The sequence below is a fragment of the Lacerta agilis genome, chromosome 14 (genome assembly GCF_009819535.1).
Source record: "Lacerta agilis isolate rLacAgi1 chromosome 14, rLacAgi1.pri, whole genome shotgun sequence".
NCBI classification, from domain to species: Eukaryota; Metazoa; Chordata; class Lepidosauria; order Squamata; family Lacertidae; genus Lacerta; species Lacerta agilis.
Window position 1 is genome coordinate 10,919,793 of NC_046325.1, and position 20,345 is coordinate 10,940,137.

The 20,345-nt window shown below is 47.2% G+C and overlaps 1 protein-coding gene across 4 annotated transcripts in view; it reads right to left on the reverse strand.

Moving 5' to 3' along the window:
- Window positions 1–20,345, reverse strand: part of ADCY4 (adenylate cyclase 4) — a 74,006-nt gene that overhangs the window by 42,427 nt on the left and 11,234 nt on the right. For 2 of the 4 annotated variants that reach the window (XM_033169579.1, XM_033169575.1), the window contains exons 1-9: window positions 16,442–16,546; window positions 13,226–13,714; window positions 9,398–9,595; window positions 7,506–7,667; window positions 5,835–5,984; window positions 5,023–5,177; window positions 4,756–4,867; window positions 3,900–4,027; window positions 2,107–2,265 (exon numbers count right to left, since the gene is read on the reverse strand). In XM_033169579.1, the coding sequence (XP_033025470.1) occupies window positions 2,107–2,265; window positions 3,900–4,027; window positions 4,756–4,867; window positions 5,023–5,177; window positions 5,835–5,984; window positions 7,506–7,667; window positions 9,398–9,595; window positions 13,226–13,396 (1,235 nt within the window). In that variant the 5' untranslated portion in view covers window positions 13,397–13,714; window positions 16,442–16,546. Of the gene's footprint in view, window positions 1–2,106; window positions 2,266–3,899; window positions 4,028–4,755; window positions 4,868–5,022; window positions 5,178–5,834; window positions 5,985–7,505; window positions 7,668–9,397; window positions 9,596–13,225; window positions 13,715–16,441; window positions 16,547–20,345 lie in introns of those variants that run through there. The other 2 variants (XM_033169578.1, XM_033169577.1) reach the window with 2 other exon arrangements.

Below are 20,345 nucleotides of genomic sequence, written 5' to 3' on the forward strand. Positions count from 1 at the left end.
ATTTTGTAGATCCGGTCATGTTCAAAATTGTTAATGAGCGTTAAACTTGCTTCCCGCCTTTTTGGAGGGCAGCAACAGTGATTTTATTGGTTAAAGTACTAATGATGATGTCACGTTTGTTCCCTAATAAAAGGCAGAGGCACCCCGCTTAGGCACGGAGACCGCACGTTCTTCTTATGTTCTTTTAGTTGGGTTTTAGTTGAAGTCAAGTTTAGTTTAAGGGATCAGGAGCGGGCTGGATGGGTTGGATGGGTTTTCTTTAGTTAGAGTTAGATCGCGGAAGATCATTCGGTTTTAGTTTTAGTTAGGTTTTCTTATAGGTTAGCCTAGGGTTAGGCCCGCGGAAGATATTTCGGTTTTAGTTTATTTAGTTAGCCTCGCGGAAGATTGGGCGCGCAGGGTCTTTAAGCTTAGGAGAACTTAGCTTAGGGGACGAGCCTACGCGGGTTCTGCCGAAGCCACTAAAGATACAACCGGTGTCTGTCTTCCTTTGGGGTTAACGGGGGGAGTAAAGTAAAATTTTTAATTTTCTGTAAATTGGTCCGTCTATTCAGAGTCAGGGTACATATTTTATTTCACGAGGCAACTTTTCTTTAAAGAAGGCAATTAGGAACTCACACACCACCAGAGTCTTCAATTGGCTTACTCATCATCCTTCAGACTGTGAGGCTTGGCCAGCGACCGTGCTCAAAAGCACGCGGAACGCTGGCCGCTTTCCCCGCAACTGGTACCTCGTGCATAACCAGTCCAAGGCCGTGCACGAGGAGCTCCAGCACCCATACCCCGACACCTCCCTGCCTCTAGTCTTCCCCAGAACACTTCCCACAATTCCTCTCTTGCAGAGCATCCACCTCTCTATCCTCCTCCCCTTGGCAAATATCTGTTTCGCACGCATTCATTCTCTCTCCTTGTCCCCAATTCTCTTCTCTGGGACTGCTCTTCGCGTGCGGTCCCTCTTTTTCTCTCCGCCCGCTCTGCAATGCCTTCCTTGCGCAGGAGCGCAGCAACCTCCTTCCCACAGGGTTGTTGGCGCACATGGGCATACCCAGCGAGGGGCAGGGGGAAGCTCCCCCCCTAGAAGCAAAAAATAAATAAATGCCCATGCCTCTGCGCCTTTCCTAACCCAAGCCCCGGTGCCTTCCTTGCGAGAAAACCCCCCTCCTCGCCCGCAGCTCCTCGGCTTGATCGAAAAGCTAAACTTAGTTGGAAAAAGTTAGCAGCGAAAAGGCCAGAGGGAAAGCGCGGGGCGGATTCCGCCGGGATCTGGTGCTGCTGCGTAAAGCCAGCAGCCAGACACATACGCACATCCAGAAGGGGTGGACTGTTCTCTCTTTTAAAAATAAAAATAAATGAGGTGTCCAATGTTTATTTAGGAGCTTGGGGTGTGTGCATTTTTAGCTGAGGTTCAATGCCAAGTCTTGCAGCAAATTAAACAAAACTAAAGCCTTAATGTAAGGATTTATTTGTTTAGAATCCTGTCCTCTATATAGCAAACCTCACTTTGCTTGGAAAACCCTCTCAAAATGTGGCAAATCTTACGGGTATTTGGCTTTATCTAACTAAAAACCTCAATATTCAGGTTTAATTGCAGTGTTGGCACTTTGAAATAAAAAAGTTGGTTTTCCGCTGCAGTTTGGGCACTCGGGCTCAAAAAGGTTCGCCATCACTGACCTAATGGGACCTCCTGCTGCTGCTGCACCGCCAGAGCACGATTTCTGTTCTTAAGCGGAGTTCTTAACCTGAAGCATACTTAACCCGAGGTACCACTGTACTTCGGGTTACGAGCTCCGCTAACCCGGAAGTAATTGTTCCAGGTAGCAAACTTTGCCCCGGGATGCGAGCAGAAGTCACACGCCAGTGGCGTGGCGGCAGCAGGGGGCCCCCCTTAGTGAAAGCACGCCTCAGGTTAAGAGCGGTTTCAGGTTAAGCATGGACCTCCGGAACGAATTAAGTTCGTAAATGGAGGTACCACAGTATTTGTTTGGTTCTTGCTGAGATTCCTTGCCAGGCCACTAGGGGTCAGCGTCCAATCTTCCGTACGCAAGAACTAAAGCCTTTCCTGGACCAAAGTGGGAGCATCCCCTCTCACCATGTCGCTTCCCTCACCCTGGCACACCTCCTGCCTCCATGTGATTGGCTAGCGTCACATCATCGGACCAGACGTCGTACTGCCACTTCTGGAGCCCAATCACCCCACACAGGACGTTCCCCGAATGGACTCCGACTCTCATGTTGATGTCCACTCCAGTGGCATCACGCAGCTTCCTATTTGTGAGAAGACAAACAGGACAAAATAAGTATGCATTTTCTTTTAAAATGCCTGATCCAAATTAGTAACGAAATAAATGGAAGCGATTAATAGTGAGAGAGACGGGGAGGGACACATCTCCGTATTTCAGAAATTAGAATAGCAAGTCAGTAAAGGTAAAAGTAAAGGTAAAACCTAGACAGCATCTTAAAAAGCAGAGACATCACCTTGCCGACAAAGGTCCGTATAGTTAAAGCTATGGTTTTCCCAGTAGTAATGTATGGAAGTGAGAGCTGGACCATAAAGAAGACTGATCGCCGAAGAATTGATGCTTTTGAATTATGGTGCTGGAGGAGATTCTTGAGAGTCCCATGGACTGCAAAAAGATCAAACTTATCCATCCTTAAAGAAATCAGCCCTGAGTGCTCACTGGAAGGACAGATCCTGAAGCTGAGGCTCCAGTACTTTGGCCACCTCATGAGAAGAGAAGACTCCCTAGAAAAGACGCTGATGTTGGGAAAGATGGAGGGCACAAGGAGAAAGGGACGACAGAGGATGAGATGGTTGGACAGTGTTCTTGAAGCGACTGGCATGAGTTTGGCCAAACTGCGAGAGGCAGTGAAGGATAGGCGTGCCTGGCGTGCTCTGGTCCATGAAGAGTCGGACACGACTGAACGACTGAACAACAAAGAACATGAGACTCTTAATCTCGGGGTTGTGAGTTCGAGCCCCACCTTGGGCAGGGGGGTTGGACTAGAAGACCCTTGGGGTCCCTTTCAACTCTACAATTCTATGATTCTGTGTTGCTGGACTACATCTCTCATAAACCCTGCCTGTTGACTATGCTGGCTGGGGCTGATGGGAGTTGTAGTCCAACAAAATCTGAAATGGGTAAGTGGGCATCAGGTTGAGGAAGTCTGATCCAGAGCTGCGGTTCCCAAAGTGGGTCATATTGTCCCCACCCTAGAGGTGAGATTACCTAGCGGGAACTAAGAGGCAAGGGATGGCAGTGGGGCACTGGAGGTGGGTCCCTACAAGTGCTTTGATCTCTTATTCATGATCAGCCAGGCTAGAGATAGAGCTAAACACCTTCCTCTGTTCACATGTAAAGTTTTATGGCTCTTGTTGCTTCCAGAGCTCTTTCCTTTGGCCACATTTGTATGTACGATTCTAAGTCGTTGAAAGATAGCCATTAGTCATGGCTGGTATCGCTGTATCGAGTTCATTGATTTTGTTGAATTAATTAAACTAAATAGTTTTAACTGAGTTTTGAATAAACGTGAAATTCGTTGTTACTGCAAAGCACTATTCTAAATAATATATTTTTGTAGGGTAGGGTAAGGGACCACCAGGGATGAGTTTATGGCCTGAAAAACTTGGGGACCACTGATCTAGAGATTGCAGGCTCATACTGTGAGAGACGGTTCCTGAAGTAACCTGGGCCCAGGACATTTAGGATAGCTTACCAATATGTTATTTAACATTAAAGACCAAAGGATGGAGCTGTGGATCTTGAATGGCACATGTGCCAAACCAGAGCACCCCAATATCACCGCTTCCCAGACCTCATTCATGGCTTGGGGTCCTTCCCCCAATTTTCTCCCCCCCCCCTCTCATTTCACCTGCCAACTGCCTCCCCCACTCCACTCACCTGATGGCCTGGCACATGTCAAGGCCCATCTTGACGCAGTTCCGGGCGTGGTTGGGCAGCGACACAGGCAGCCCAGAGACGCAGTAGTAGCAGTCGCCCAAGATCTTGATTCTCATGCACTCGTTATCCTGGGAGGGAACAGGGTTGAGGATGGAGTTTGCCCCCTGGGACAACATCTCGGTTTCCTTGGCAACATACACATCATGACTCACTGGCTTAGGGCTGCTCAGCTAGGGTACCATTTCTGCACAGAGGGGTAGAATGTTTCTATGGCCACCACAGCACAATTTCCCCCAATTTACCTGAAGAAAGGCACTGATTGTTAATCTGCTCTGGGAATTGTAGCTCTGGGAGGGGAGTAGGAAGGGAGGGGGGGTCTTCTAACAAATCCCAGCACCCTTAACAAACTGCACCACCCCGGAATTTTTTTTGGGGGGGGCTGGCATAAATCCTGGAAAAGGGGTCTTAGGCTGCATCCTAAGCCTGTTCACCTGGGTCATGTAACCTGTGAACCTGGTATAAGTTAAGCCTGCAAAAAGGGTGTTCTAACTCTGTTTATAGGCTTGTTTTCTCTCTGCCAAGCTTAGTCCAGCTCAGCCAGCAGATCTGCTCCAGACTGGAGTTTGGATATAGCACACTCTTATGCCAGTTTAACTTCATTTTACACCAGCTTCTGGTGTACAAGATTTTCCTGCATGTCACTGGACTCCACCTCCCATCAGCCCCTGACCAATGACCAGGGGCGATGGGAGCCATATTCCTACAACATCAGGTTCCCCGACTGCAATCTAAGGAGAATAAACTGTTTGAAGGCATGGGAAGGGTATTTATGGAGGGGAGATATTCTCTTACTCACCTTGGCGATCTGGTCAAACTTGCCAAAGAGTTCGTTGAGCATGAGGACTAGCTCCTTTGGGGAGCATTCGCTGGCCAAGAGCGTGAACCCAACAATGTCGGCATATAGGATGCTGCAAGAGGGCGAGGCAGAGGGAAACGAAAGATGTTGTGTGGAACCGTGCGGTGGAGTGAGAATCCCCCAACCACCTCCCAATTGTTCAGCCCTAATCCACAAACTTCAGGTCAGGCAACCTCGTAGATGACAGACGGAGACAAAAGCAAGTACCTGATGTTTTCGTGGCGCTTGACGTAGAGGTTGTGGAAATTATTGGTGCCCTCGTGACGGTGCTGGGCCTGGCCTCCATCCCGGAGCCTCTCGATGATCTCGGCCTTCATTTCCAAGGCGATGTAGGCAGGAAGGATGGAGAGAAGCAGATGCTCCTAGGAGGATCAGCACAGCAAGGTGGTGGTGGGAGGAATCAGGAACAACCGAGTCAGTTTATAGTACCCTTCCAATACTGGACTGAATGAATGCTATGCTACCTTCAGCATTAATTGGTTTGTTGCTGAGCTCTTTTTACAAGTGTCAGAATCTGGGAGTTCCCCGTGCAATGAGTTTGAAGGGGCCTTTCTTTGTCTATGATTGGAGAGGAAAATAGCTCCTCTGTGCATGGGCAGAAGAACGTCCAACCTTTACTGGTAACCTCCAGGAAGGTTTAAGCTCTGACATCTCTTGTGCGTAAATCAAAGGCCTGACGGAATGGATGCAGGCCAGAAGGCACTGATCCAGCTCATAGGATGATAGGAAGCTACTCTACCGTGTCAGATGGTCGGTCCATCCAGCTCAATATTATCTACAGTGTTCCCCAACTTGGTGCCTTCCATATGTTTTGGACCACGATCCCATCAGCCCCAGCCAGCACAGCCTATGGTCAGGGATGATGGGAGTTGTAGTCAAACATTATCTGGAGGGCCACAGGTTGGGAGAGGCTTGTCTTCACGGACTGGCCGCTGCTGTCCAAGGTTTGGGACTGGAATCCTTTCCATGTCCTGCCTGAAATGGAATCTTCTGTGTGCAAAGCCATTCTCTGTACACACCTGGTGCCTCTTCTCAGACTCCAGCTTGACTCGGGATTGGATGAGGTTGAAGGTCTCGTGGAAGGTCTCCCCCAAGGCCACCTCCATCAAGTGCTTATGGTAGGCACCTACTAAGTTCCCGCAGACAAAGATGACGAGATTGGCCAGGAGCTGGAGGCAGGACCAAAAAGAGAGGGTGTAAGGTGCAGAAAGACTGGGAGGAGATCGTGACACAGTGCAGTTCTGGAAAGAGAAGCCAGTGTGGTGTACTTTCCATGTGTGGCGGACAAGGGCCTCATCCAACTTCCTCTTGTGCCATGTTTCTAAGCCCAGATCTGGGCTTTAAAGCTCTGTGTTTCATAGAATCATAGAATCATAGAGTTGGAAGAGACCACAAGGGCCATCCAGTCCAACTCCCTGCCAAGCAGGAAACACCACCAAAGCATTCCTGACAGATGGCTGTCAAGCCTCTGCTTAAAGACCTCCAAAGAAGGAGACTCCACCGCACTCCTTGGCAGCAAATTCCACTGCCGAACAGCTCTCACTGTCAGGAAGTTCTTCCTAATGTTTAGGTGGAATCTTCTTTCTTGTAGTTTGAATCCATTGCCCCGTGTCCGCTTCTCTGGAGCAGCAGAAAACAACCTTTCACCCTCCTCTATATGACATCCTTTTATATATTTGAACATGGCTATCATATCACCCCTTAACCTTCTCTTCTCCAGGCTAAACATACCCAGCTCCTTAAGCCGTTCCTCATAAGGCATTGTTTCCAGGCCTTTGACAATTTTGGTTGCCCTCTTCTGGACACGTTTATTTTATTTGGTCCCAGCGCTGCCCCTGGGAAAGCCCACATTTCATTGCTTAATCACAAACAGGTTTTCAGCAGCAAAATGTGGGTTTTCCCAGTGAAAAGAGAGAAAAAAACCAAACCCCTGCTTAGACATGGAAAGCATGGCACAAAAGGAAGTTTGGATGAGCCATAGGACTGTGGGAGACCAAGGTTTAAATCCCCATTCAGCCACGAAGCTCGGGCCAGTTGTTGTGGGGATTAAGGGGAGAACCATGTCTAGAGCTCCTTGGACAGAATGTGGGATACAAATGTAATAATACCTCAGGGTAGAAATTCTGCAAAGCCCGTTATCAGTAAGGCCAGCATCACCACGCAAGAGTGCAGCCTGACCACAGATCTGGTTTAAGAGGAGCCCGATGCTGATTGTTAGAGTGAAAAGCAACTCCAGAAAAAGTGCAAGGAAGGCTCTGAATGTTACGTCAAGAAGCTTGGGTTGAATAAGCAATTTCAAGGACTGTGATTTCACGAAGAGATAGCGAGATGCCAGGGTGGCAGAAGCTGGTTGGCTAGAGGATGAAGCAGCTAAGATGATGTACATTTCCTATATAGGGTGTGTGCTAATGGAAATGCTCTCACAGGCTCTGTCTGGTAATGCATTACTGAATGAGGTCAGACTCATCCTGAATTTGCTGCGAGCGTCCCTCAAAGGGAATTCACCACACACAACAGGAACATAGCTGTCAACTTCTACCTTTTTTAAAAAGAGAAATTCCCATATTCAGAATAGGATTCCTTGCAAGAAAAGGGAAAAGTTGACAGCTATGAACAGGAATTCCCAGGAAATGTCCCATCGGCCCGCCTTGTGATGCGAAGCACGGATGGGGTGACAGGGCCCCACTTACCTGCAGCGCTAGCTCCGACTGCGAGCCGTGCCCCAGAGAGAGGTAGACGCTCAGGACGACGATGTGGGAGAGGGAGGAAACCAAGCCGGCAGCCACCGCATCTTTCATGTCAACGGGCAACATGGTGTAGACAGTGAAGATGATGAAGAGGAAGAAGGAGACCTTTGGGGGGGAAAGAACACGGCGTCAGTTCTCCTTGTGACGGGAGGGAAATTAGGAATGTGTGAATTCCACTAGTCGGGGGAAGAAAATTGGGGGTCAGGGAATCTGCTTAAATGCTTTCTGCCACGTTCGTGCTGATTTTGGAACAAGCATCCCTCAGACCCATTGTAAAGAACATAATATCCATCTGTTTCTACCCATATCAGCCACCAATCTACAAGAAGGGCTGCGAATGTTCCCTGCCTGATACCCCGGAGGGTCCATGTCAGCCATTGCAGACAATAGTGAGATAGAAAAAATACAAAACCGTGTATATCACTGGAAGAATAGCATAAACATGAAACTAAACTGACAATATCTTAATGCAAGGGGCATTTATAAATATTTCATCAGAGGCAAACCTAAATGCTTTAAATCATAAAGTGCTAGTACAAAGTGCAATTACAAAGTGCAAAAATACAAAGTGCCATATAATGTTCAGTATAATGATGAAGATGGTATAGCAAATGTCTATCAGACGCGTGGGTCCATCCTCACAATGTTGGGGAAGGTTATTCAGAGTCCCACCAACATGTAGGTGTGTTCTCCCGACGGGTGGCTAGCTTCAAACTTCCCGTTTCACCAACGGTTTCTTCAAGGTCTGGACTTTTCATCAAATCAGAACAAAGAAAGAAAACATAACTCAGCTATTCACAGTGCCTCAGACTCCCATCCTTCCAATACAGCTGTACCATATACACGGTTTTGTATTTTTTCTGAGGTACGGATACCGTGACTGTCTGTTGTTGTTTCTAATAGTGAGATAGAGGCAGGGCCGTCTTACCCATAGGCGCTAAGGGTGTGGGGCACCCGGTCGCCAGGCTCTCAGGGGCGCCAGGCCAAGAGTGCGGGGCCCGAGAGCTGAGTCCGGAGAAGAGCCCGCCTGTTGGTTGAAGCACCGTGGCGGGCTCTTCTGCTGCGGGTGGCTCTGCGCCATGTGTTCAGGAGTGCCCAAGCCAGTGAGATGCTAAAGCGGCCGGCCAGCTCTGCCCTCCTGCATGCCTGGGACTGGGCAACCGGGGGGGGGGCACTGGGCAGATCTTTGTACTCTGGTGCCACATATGCTTAAGACAACCCTGGCTAGAGAGACCAAGGGTCTGGGATTAAGTATTATTTTCACTTACAGGTAGGTAGCCGTGTTGGTCTGCCATAGTCAAAACAAAATAAAATAAAAAATAATCCTTCCAGTAGCACCTTAGAGACCAACTAAGTTTGTTCTTGGTATGAGCTAAAGTGTGCATGCACACTTCTTCTTGGTATCTGAAGAAGTGTGCATGCACACAAAAGCTCATACCAAGAACAAACTTAGTTGGTCTCTAAGGTGCTACTGGAAGGAATTTTTTTATTTTATTTTATTATTTTCACACTCAAGAAGTTTTCTTTACTTTTAAATGGCGCAGCATTCAATTGTGCAACCCAACCCACAGAGTGCAGACACCTGAATTCTGAAATGGCACAATCCTGGCCAGACTGAGCATCAAACCGCCCAGCACCCCACCCCCCAGCATCTTCGGGTATCTGCTGGGTCCCCAGCACTGGTACCTGCCATGAAGCCTCCTCCCCATAGGACTGAATGGCTTTTTACATTTCCCACAGTGCCCTGCTGCTCTTGACAATGCACTGAAGGCTCCTCCTATTCCTCATTTCAAGGTTCAGGCCGGCAAGCGAAGGACGCAGCCTGAGCCCCTCACCTGATCCCAGGCACTGACCACCCCTCCGGTGAAGACAAAGACATAGCCCATGGTCATCAGGCAGGTCCAGATGATGGCAGAGAAGACCCGGGTGCATTGCTGGAAGAAGCTCTCTATGCACACGAGGATCAGGATGAGGCTGAAGATTGCCAGGGCAACGAATAATGTAATCAGGAAGCCCAGGTTGGAGGAGAAATCCTGGAGAGAGAGAGAATGGGAATTAAACGAGCAATTCTGTTTGCCTGGCTTTGCGGCATTGGCTTGAGTTTTACCACTAGGGGGGCACTGCGCTCAATAGTAGAGGGAATGCTTTGAACACACACAAAAAAGAAAAATACCATGTTTAGGCTAGCATCCCCTGTTGGAGGTCAGGACACCAGGATGGGGGACATCAGTGCTACAGACTCTGAATGGAGCACAAAATTCCCGGGCAGATGCAGGAGTGCTCAGGCACAGTATAATGCAGCTCTGTATGTGCAACGCAGCAGCAAACAGAGAGGTGCAGCTGGCGGTTTGGACTTTGTGCTACGGCTCAATGGAGGCTGGCCCATTAGGGCAAAGGAAACAGTGCCCATCACTTCAATATGCCATTCCACAACTGCCTGCCTTTGGCCCAACCTGTCAGCTTTCTCCTCTGAATCTCAGTGTCAATGGTGTGCGGTCAGTGGACTAAGGGGACTAGGCTAGTCCCCTAAAGTATGGTTACCAGATGTCCCCGTTTCCCGGGGACAGTCCCCAGATTTACAAATCTGTCCCCCGACAAAATCCGTCCCCGGAATGTCCCCGGATTTCATTTAACATCCCCAGATTTATATTTTAAGTGTTGCAGATTTATTAGTAGGGAATGAATGTTGTGTGATTGGTTCAACGGCACAAGACACGTCATATGGGGACTTCCAGTGTGGTGTAGTGGTTAAGAGTGGTAGACTCGTAATCTGGTGAACCAGGTTCGTGTCCCCGCTCCTCCACATGCAGCTGCTGGGTGACCTTGGGCCAGTCACACTTCTTTGAAGTCTCTCAGCCCCACTCACCTCACAGAGTGTTTGTTGTGGGGGAGGAAGGGAAAGGAGAATGTTAGCTGCTTTGAGACTCCATCGGGTAGTGATAAAGCGGGATATCAAATCCAAACTCTTCTTCTTCTTCCAGTGAGGCAAAATGGTGGACACCACGGCGGCGAGCAGCTCTTGAAGCCAGCCAGAGCCAACAGCGCTACCAGGCTGGCTCTGGGCTGCTGAGACTGTCGCTGCCACTGCTGAGGGGGAACCGGGATGCCTGGCATGCCAACTGGGGGACGGTGACCCCCTCCCGTGACCCAAATTGAGCCAGGAGCGACAGCGCCCGGCCAACTGCCCAGCGGCGCTCTGGGGCCAGGAAAGCCCCGGAGCCGGCGCAGGGAGAAGGAGGAGAAGAGAATGAGAAGGAATAGAGAGAAAGAGGAAGGAGAAAAAAGAGGGGAGCCCCGACCTTGACGGGCCACTGCCGGCGCCACTGCTGAGGAGGAGACGTAGGAGAGCACTGGGAGGGCAAGGACATGTGGCCGAGTCCAGGCCCGACCCGAGCCTACTCCATGGCGGCTAGCGCTCCAAGAGAGCAGGCTGGGGCCCAGAGGAAGGCTGCGTGACAGAGGAGACCACAGAAGAGAAGATATTACTTCTTATTTTTAAAAACAAAACAAAACTTTAGGAAGGAGGCAGCAGGGCTCCAGCATCCTGTCAGAGGACTGGCGCAATCCTTCCCAAAGCCCAGGAAGATTTCAGCAGAAAGTTGCAGGACGCGCACTGATGGGAAACGAGGCCCCCAACTGCATCGCATATTTAAAGCAGCATCATGGCTTCCCCTCAGGGAATCCTGGGAGCTGTAGTCTGTTAAGAGTGCCGAGAGCTGTAGTGCAACCAGAGTGGGACTGGCAACAACAACAATACCGATCTTTCATGATATGAGATGTTAGAGGGTTACAGCAGGAAGCCATGGGGCATGCGCCGATTGCAAACGAAGCAGTTTGTCTGCCTCAAAACTTTTGCAGGCACAAATGGTACTGAAAGCAGCATGGAAGCACGGTGTGTGAAGAGCTAAAGAAAACGTTCAAACAAAACTTTGTTAAGAAAACGGAAGCTTTTTTACTGGGGATATTAGACACAGATATAGCCAGAGAAAACAAGAAAATAATTCCTTTATGCTACAGGGGCTGCGAGAACACCAATTGGCAAAAATTGGGGGGGAAAGAAACAATAGGGACCAAAAAAAAGAGTGGCCAGAAAAATTATTTGACTATATTGAATTGACTAGATTGACAGAAGCCATTAGGGGTCAGCCCAAGCAAAAATTTCAAAAAACCATGGGATAAACATAGAGAACACCTGAGAAGGCAGTGTCCTCAAATTAATACTTGGATTTGTTTCAACTAACTTCTGCAAAATAAATTATAGTATAAAAGCTAAAAATAGAAAGGAAAAGGGGTAATAATGAACTAAGGAGACAGTTTACCAAAAACGAAAACAAAACCGTGTTGAGGATGAAGGAAGTCAATTGGAAGAAAAGAAGAATTGAAATATTATATATATATATATATATATATATATATATATATATATATATATATACTGTTGATTATTTGATCTGTGTAAGTTTGCATATGTTATTATGTTTTATTTGTATTTCATTGTTTTTTGTTTTTGATTGTGCATTTTTATATGTGTGTTGTAAAATAAACATAATAATAATAATAATAATAATAATAATAATAATAATAATAATAAATGAAAGCAGCATGACATATTTCCTGGAACCATCATGACTACAAATCATGGAAAATAAAGAGGGTGTCTGGAGGGACCCAAAAAAGATCTTGCAAGCCTGAATTCTGCCCACCAAGATCTACTCTGTTTTTTCTATTGCCTGCTGCCAGATCCATTGAACTGGAGGTGCCAGGGATTGAACTGAGGACTTTCTGCCATTGAGCTATGGTCCCTCCACCAAACTTTTCTCCCAACTGCCTCGTCTAAGGATGGGGGACCTTCGTAGTCCTCTGGATGTTCCTAGGGTCCAAAACCCATCAGCATGGATGATGGGAGTTGAAACAACATCTGGAGGACCACAAGCTCTCCCACCCATAACCAAGTTCTTAGATTGAACCTATGAACAGGACTCCTGGATCAGGCTAGTCCAGCATCCTGTTCTCACCGTGGCCAACAGTGGGAAGGACACAATCAGTACCTGAATGCAACAACACTCTCCCCTTTCTGTGGTTTCCAGCAACTGGTATTCAGAAGCATAATGCCTCCGAAAAAGGACATACAGGTGAAACTCGAAAAATTAGAATATCGTGGAAAAATCAATTTATGTAAGCAATTGTTTTCATTAGCTACTGGAGTTTAATATATGAGATAGACTCATGATATGCAAAGCGAGATATGTCAAGCCTTTGTTTGTTATAATTGTGATGATGTTGGCATACAGCTGATGAAAACCCCAAAGTTGAAATTGTTAATTTGGGGTTCTCATCAGCTGTACGCCATAATCATCACAATTATAACAAATAAAGGCTTGACGTATCTCGCTTTGCATGTCATGAGTCTATCTCATATATTAGTTTCGCCTTTTAAGTTGAATTACTGAAAGAAATGAACCTTTCCACGATATTCTAATTTTTCGAGTTTCACCTGTACAACAAAATGATCAGAGCCAAGAGCTGTTGATATCCACATCTTCTGTGAATTTGTCTAATCCTCTTTGAAAGTCATCCCGTTGGTGGCCTTTTGTGGGAGAAATTTTTCCCCTGTCCTGACTCCCATAGGCAACCCATCTCTGCCTCCTTGCAAACATGCTTACCCGGCCACTGGCAAAGGAAGTCACAATGAGAGCCACGCAGATGCCCAACACAATGAAGAGGAGCAAGAGGATTAAGGGGTACTGTTGGCTCAAGCTGTAATAGGTTTGATAGTAGAGGTCCTCCCGTGGGGTGTCGCTGCTGGTTGACTGCGGGCGACGCTGGCAGGGCATGGCTTCCCTGCTCCCACAAACTCCTGCCTTGGAGGGGAGGAGAGGAGAGCTCACTCCTCCCAAGGAGAGTAAGGGAAAGTCAATCAGCACCTCTTGCTGAAGCTGTCGAGGGCACCCATCTGTACTTCAAGGCTGCAGAGCCCCATCGTTGAAAAAATAGGTGTATTAATCCAGACAGGGGACATGGGGAAATCCAACTGAGCAGTGAGCATGTAACTTGGGGTGGAAGATCTCAATGTGGAACGATGTTCTCAGCAAGAACCACCCAAGTCAGGTGAAGCAGGCATCGTCAGTGCAGAGAGTCTGAAACATGAGGCCCTGGGGGAAAGAAATTAAAAGTAGGTAACAAATGGTCCTTATTCACACTTACAGACTAATACTGAATACTTCAATAGTATTGCTCGTGTTCTGTTATCCCAAAAAATGGAAAAAGAGCAAGGTCCCAACTAAAGAAGATTGGCAACTTAAGCTGATGGAATATGTGCAGCTTGCGGACCTAACATATAGAATAGAACAAGAGGAACATACGTTTAAAGAAGATTGGAAAATGTTTATTGAATATATGGAGGGAAATTGTGTATATTTGAAAAAGTGGGCAGCATTAAGAAAAATTCAACAGTGTAAATAAGTTTTGATGGATGTTATAATGGAATACTGAAGGGTTTAGTTTATATAAAATATGCAGAGGTTTCTGTTGTGCAAAATGAACCATGGAAAGAGAGGAAGGGAAGTCATTGATATGTTAAGGTTGTTTAAATGAATATTCTAAAATGTAAAACTTAAATTTAGTACTGAAAATGCCAGAGGATTGTTATCTTGGTTATTGCTCCTTAGTAATAATGGGTACAAAGGTTCCACCGTATTGGAGGTATTCAGGCAGAAACTGAAGGGTCATCTGTAGGGGGCGCTCTAGCTCTGAAATCCAACTCTATAATTCCACAATCTGTTTCTTTAGCTACATCCAGTGCATAAGTATTCATGAGAAGACAAAAGTTGTCATAGAATCATAGAATGGTCAAGTTGGAAGGGACCACAAGGGTCATCTAGTACAACCCCCTGCAATGCAGGATTTTGAAATAACCCAATGTTTAACTCAAACCCACCCTGAGATGTAGAGTCTTATGCTCTACCAACTGAGTTATCAGTATTCTTCAACCTTAGGACCACATACGTCATTGGGCTACAGCTCTCATTACACCTGACCATCAGCTAAATTTGCTGGGGATTATGAGAACTGTAGTCTGACAACATCTGGGGACCCAAGGTTGGTGCCTTTGGCTGTTGTTGTTGTTGTTGTTATCATTATCATCATCATCATCATCATCATCATCCACCGAGTCCGTACGGTGCTGTGATTAGTGTCGGTCTAGGACCTGGGAGATCAAGGTTCCAATCTCCACTCAGCCATGTAGTTCACTAGGTGACATTGGGTCTCTCGCAACCTGAATTGTCACACTGGGTTGTTGTGAGGATAAAAATGGGAGCCACCTCCACACCAGGATTCTCGGGTATGTAGCTCTGTGAGGAATAGACAACAGTTCCCAGGATTCTTTGGCAAAATCTGTGTGCTTCAAATGTTCTTTAAACATGCGGTGGGAATATGACTGAGAAGCACCATGGCTAGTACCTTGAGCTTTGAGAGGTAGGATATAAATGTAATTGCCACCATCATCACCATTATTATTATTATTATTAATTATTGTAAGGACTGTTTTGAACACAAGGATGTAATAATAATTGTGGCCTCAAAAGGAAAGGAAAGGGGAAAGAAAGAAAGAAAGAAAGAAAGAAAGAAAGAAAGAAAGAAAGAACCTCTCACCATCTAAACTATGAGCTCTGGCAAGTGATATATTAATAAATACGAAACAGCCATGCTGGAATTCGTGCGGAGTTTATTTCAAATCTGCAGCGAGTGAGTGCAGAGATGGTCAGATAGAGTAGATAGAAACGTCAGGAAAGGGTTTCTGGAGATAAAACAAAGTGTGAAGGGTAGGAGGGGAGAAGAGAAGAAATTTAAATAGTTACATACCTAAGAAGATATATGGATGACTAAACACATGAGACTGGCTACTAGGAATGTTATGTATTCCTCCTGTCAAAAACATGAAATACCATATTTTTATCTCACCTTCCTCTAATGAGCTCCATCATTTTTTGCTCCATAACAACTCTGTGAGGTAGATTGTGGTGAAATCCTAACCATGCCTACTCAGAAGTAAGCCCTGCTAAATTCAGTGGGGGCTTACTTCCATGAAAGTGGAGCTGGGAGTGCAGAGAGCTTTATGGCTGGGCTGGAATTCGAACTCAGAGCTACCTCTCCCGAAACCAAGCTTGACTATCTATCCACGTAGCCCATATGAGATAGATGAGGCAGATCGGAGTTTTAGGGATACAAAATGATAACCGATTCAGGTGGATGGATGAAGCTCGGGGATGGTAACAAAAAGTGAAATACATCTCTCTCTCCCCTCTCCCTCCATTACACAAAGAAATAAATATGATAGATAGATAGATAGATAGATAGATAGATAGATAGATAGATAGATAGATAGATAGATAGATAGATAGATATCTTGCCCACTTGGAAATCAATCAGCTTTGATATAAACTGTCAAAGTGCCATAACAAATTAAGCATCCGTCAACCTCTGCTGTGCTCCTTTTGTAGAGTATAAATGCGCGCACTTCCCACACACTCTCGTTGGTGTGAGTGCATATATTTCTAATCAGTTCCCTCTAAGAAAGTGCTATTTCACAAAATCCAGGACTCACCCCATGCCCCAAATATTTACCTCCCTCATTCTGTGCAGGTGAATAAATACCCAAGAACGATGGGTTGCTGCTCCCATGCCTAACTGACCACCCCCTCTTGCCTCTCCACCGATCATCACGTTTTGTTTTGTTTTAAATAAGGCAAGATGCAAAAACCCATTCAGTCTTCCACCTCTCCCCTGCGCATCCTTCCCTCCCTTGGACACACAACAGGCAGCTGCCACCTCACAAAGTGCCCAAACGCCGAGGAAGCAAGCAAGCAGGCGCTTCTTACCTGCTCCAACAACCACCGGCAGCTCCATCATCGGAGCAGGCAGCCTGGAATCTCCCCCCGTTACTCAACCATGCTCCGACTTCTCTCACGCAGTTGCAGGAAGTCAGTCTGTCTGCCTGCCTCCCCACAGCCCAGCCCAGCCCAGCCATCTGAATTTGAGATTAAAAACTCCCTGGCAAGATTAACACTTTCATCCCCAAGGGGCAGGGGGTGGAATTCAATGGCGGCGGCGGGGGGGGGGGGGGGGGGGGACACAGTCTTCCTGGGTTGCCTCCAGGTGGCCTGTTCTATTCAGCACTCATCCAGATTTGCCTGCACAGGGTTTGCAGAGAGGCTGGACGCCAGCAGCTATGCAATGAATATGTTTGCTTCAAATATGCTTGCAGGGAGGTAAGACGGTGTAGCATCAAAGACTGGCTACCCGACACTTTCCTGTGCGTTTCCCCCTTACTTTCCTTACCTGTAAAAAGTCTGATTGTGCTTTCCTGAGTGTCGCAATCTGCGGGTGGGAGTCGATCACATACCCGGTAGCGACAAATCCAGGTTGTGCAATTAAAGCCGGGTGCAACAAACCCGCTTTCCTAAAAGACTGGACTTCTTGCAATAAGGAAAGAGAGGAGAAAATGCACCGGCAAGTGTGGGATAGCACTAACTTGATGCAACATCATCTAAGCTCCCCGCAAAAAAAACAACCCCAAAAAGCCCCAGACTGAATGTTTGTTAAAATAGCTGACATCATCTGATCTCCCAGCAAACAAATCAGGTTGAATTCTCAATAAACAGGTCAGCTGGAAGTGACCCACCTTTTTGGGGGGAAGTGGGGTTTGGGGCACAAGCGTGCGAAATCCTTTTGGGGGGCACAACTTGGATTTGTTCTTATGCAACGGAATCCCACCTCAAAATGTCAACACCTTGGAAGCCCATTGAGATACACTATGGCCCATGCAGGACCTTGATCCAAAGGAGCTCGGTTTTCTTGCCTTTGCCACTGTCAAATGGAGGCTTTTTTTTTTCATCTGGGGCCCCAAGGTTGAAGAACACCGCATTGCAAAAGAGCACTTGATTTTGTTTTAATTTTCCATCTTCGGGCCTCATAAAACACGCAGCAGTAAACTGTCACAAGCCCTAGCCTTTTACTTTCTAAATGTTCCCTTCAAATTCTTAAAGCATAGCAGGGTCCCCCCCCCTCCCAATGCCTACTTTACACGTTCATCCAACTCTTTACTGGAGACTTATAACAACACTTACTCCTCGCTCCTGAAGACATGCACGTCTAGACCAGCAAACCCTTAAACTGAACTTAAGGTTTTATCATTTAAACTGGGTTTCACTGCCCCCTGTTTTAATGGGAAGAGTCATATTTAACTAAATAGTTGAACAAACCAATGCAACAAGTTCTGCTAGAGCAGTTCTCCCTCCCTGCAATTGGCTCTGTGGGGTGGGAGAAACATCCCCACCCCCAGAGCACCACCAGTAGAGGAGAGGGGGAGAGGAGAGATATTTTCATCAGGCCAGCCGAAATTATTACGCTTACATTCTTCTCAGCACTACTTTATATTCCGCCCTATTTTTGTTTGGTTGTTTTATTGCATGTTTTAACTGAGGACGCTTTAATTTTGAACAAAATCCAAGGCGGACCCTCGCGGCTCTTCTCCCAACCCACCTGGTGAACCAGCTTCACCCTCTTATAAGTACCTCTTGTGCTGTTCTGACCCCGGATTCATCATTCAGGCCTCCATGTGTGGGCATTATTAACGAAGCAGGCTTATTAAACTGGGTTTATTACAATTCCCTGGCAGCAGGATTTGGCCTAGGCTGGTGGGAGGGAATCTCAGGCCCAAATGTTGACTGCCAAAATGGCACCCGGCTCCCCGCCAAAGAAAAAGGGGTGAGGGAAGATCTACATCAGGAGCACGTGGGGCGGGTGGAGATCACCATCAACATCTGCTGCCCTGGTGGATCTTGCCGCCTGAGGCAGTTACCTCACCTTGCCTCATGGGTGGGCTGGCCCTGACTGGCCGTTCAGATCTCTCTCTCTCTGGCCCTGGAGATTTTTGCTAGGCCATTCTCCCTTTCCGGGATACCCCCCTCTCCAGGCGACATTAGTCCTGTTCCACACCCTCCTTGAATGTTTGGGTCTGGCTGAAATGTGTCCTTCAACTGTGTCAATGCATCCTGCTTTTCTGGACGACGGTTGGAGAGCCGTGAGGTCTGATGTGCAGAGACCTCCGACTTTTGCATGTCTGGAATTCAGCTTCCTGTACACAGCTATTGCTCCACCCACTTTCGCCTCTGGCTCCACCCACCACTTGCATACAGCCTCTGGAAGATCCTGCATGAGGGAACGTGGTTCTCAGGCTGAGGATTCTCCACCTCTGCCCTAGACCAAGGGAAAGAAAGGAGCAGGGATTGGTGCCCGCAAGCCACATTCACCGTGCCTGAAATAGAATGCAGGTGTGACTCACATCCCAAGGGCTTGGAGCAAACAAACGTCTGTTAGAGCTTGCTGCATTGTCCCACATCAAAGACCAAGCAATTCCGACAAAACGCTTAAAAGGGAGGCTGTATTGTCCGTAACGGCCATATAACTCATGACGCAATTGTCACAAAGTATCTCAGCTGTTCTTTTCCAATTTCCAGTACTTCAAAGAAATCAAGTGTTTGAATTGCACCCATTTACCCAACAGAAGCTTAGTCACAGAATCGGCTGCAGAATTCCCATTGTTTACTCTCAGCTCAGAATTCTAGTCCTCTTGATCATTTCGGAGCCCCCTTTGGGAGCCGAGACGTCAAAATCGCCTGCCGTGATTCTTTGTGGCAAAGGAAAAACCCGATACTGGATAGCAGAGCCTGTTTCAGCTGCTGAGACATAAATGGGTTTTGTTGTGTATGTGTGTGCTTGCGAAGATCCCGCCAGGAAGCTGGTGAGGAGGAAAGGGGCCAGAAGAAAGGGAAAGTAGGCTGGAAACGGGAAAGCAAAATAATAAGAATAAGAATAAACCTTTGCATGAACCAGGCTGCTTATGAGACCAGAGGGAACCGGCAGCTTCCTGACAGCTTTAGAGCCACTAATGAGCTGCGCAGCTAACGTCATTTCATGCTTGTCATCTTGTCCCTCGCAGTCGCAAGACAGTTTCGTCCCATTTAGATGGCCCATCAATTTCCCCAAACACAGGCCCCTCTCCACACACAACCAACAGACAGTCATTTCACAGAAGAACCTGGCTGGGCCTTCAATATCTGCCTGCATTAAGGAATACTGCCACCTCTTTCCCTCCAGAAAGAGAGCCAGTGTGGTGTAGTGGTTAAGAGCGGTAGACTCGTAATCTGGGGAACCGGGTTCGCGTCTCCGCTCCTCCACATGCAGCTGCTGGGTGGCCTTGGGCTAGTCACACTTCTCTGAAGTCTCTCAGCCCCACTCACCTCACAGAGTGTTTGTTGTGGGGGAGGAAGGGAAAGGAGAATGTTAGCCGCTTTGAGACTCCTTCGGGTAGTGATAAAGTGGGATATCAAATCCAAACTCTTCTTCTTCTTCTTCTTCTCCTTCTCCGCAGGGCTCCAGTGTCCATAGCTAGGGAAATCTAGCACCTTGGCAGGTGGCCACCCAACCTCAGCTTAACAAAGGAGAGTCTACCACTTTTGAGGCAGACTGTTCCACTCTCAAACAGCTGGCACCATCAGGAAGTTCTTCCCAAAGTTAGAGCCTGTCTTTCTTCTATTCTGCTGTTTTCTCACACAGTTCCCTGTGGCTCGCGTTATTTTTAATATTGTCTCCAGCCAGGCTTTCATATTTGATCATTTGTCTCTCTGTTCATTCGTTGCTTTCTAAAACTCCAGGTATAGCCATGATGGTCTTACAAAAGTATTGGTGTAGGTTTGCAGTCTGATGTCCCGAGTCCCTTCT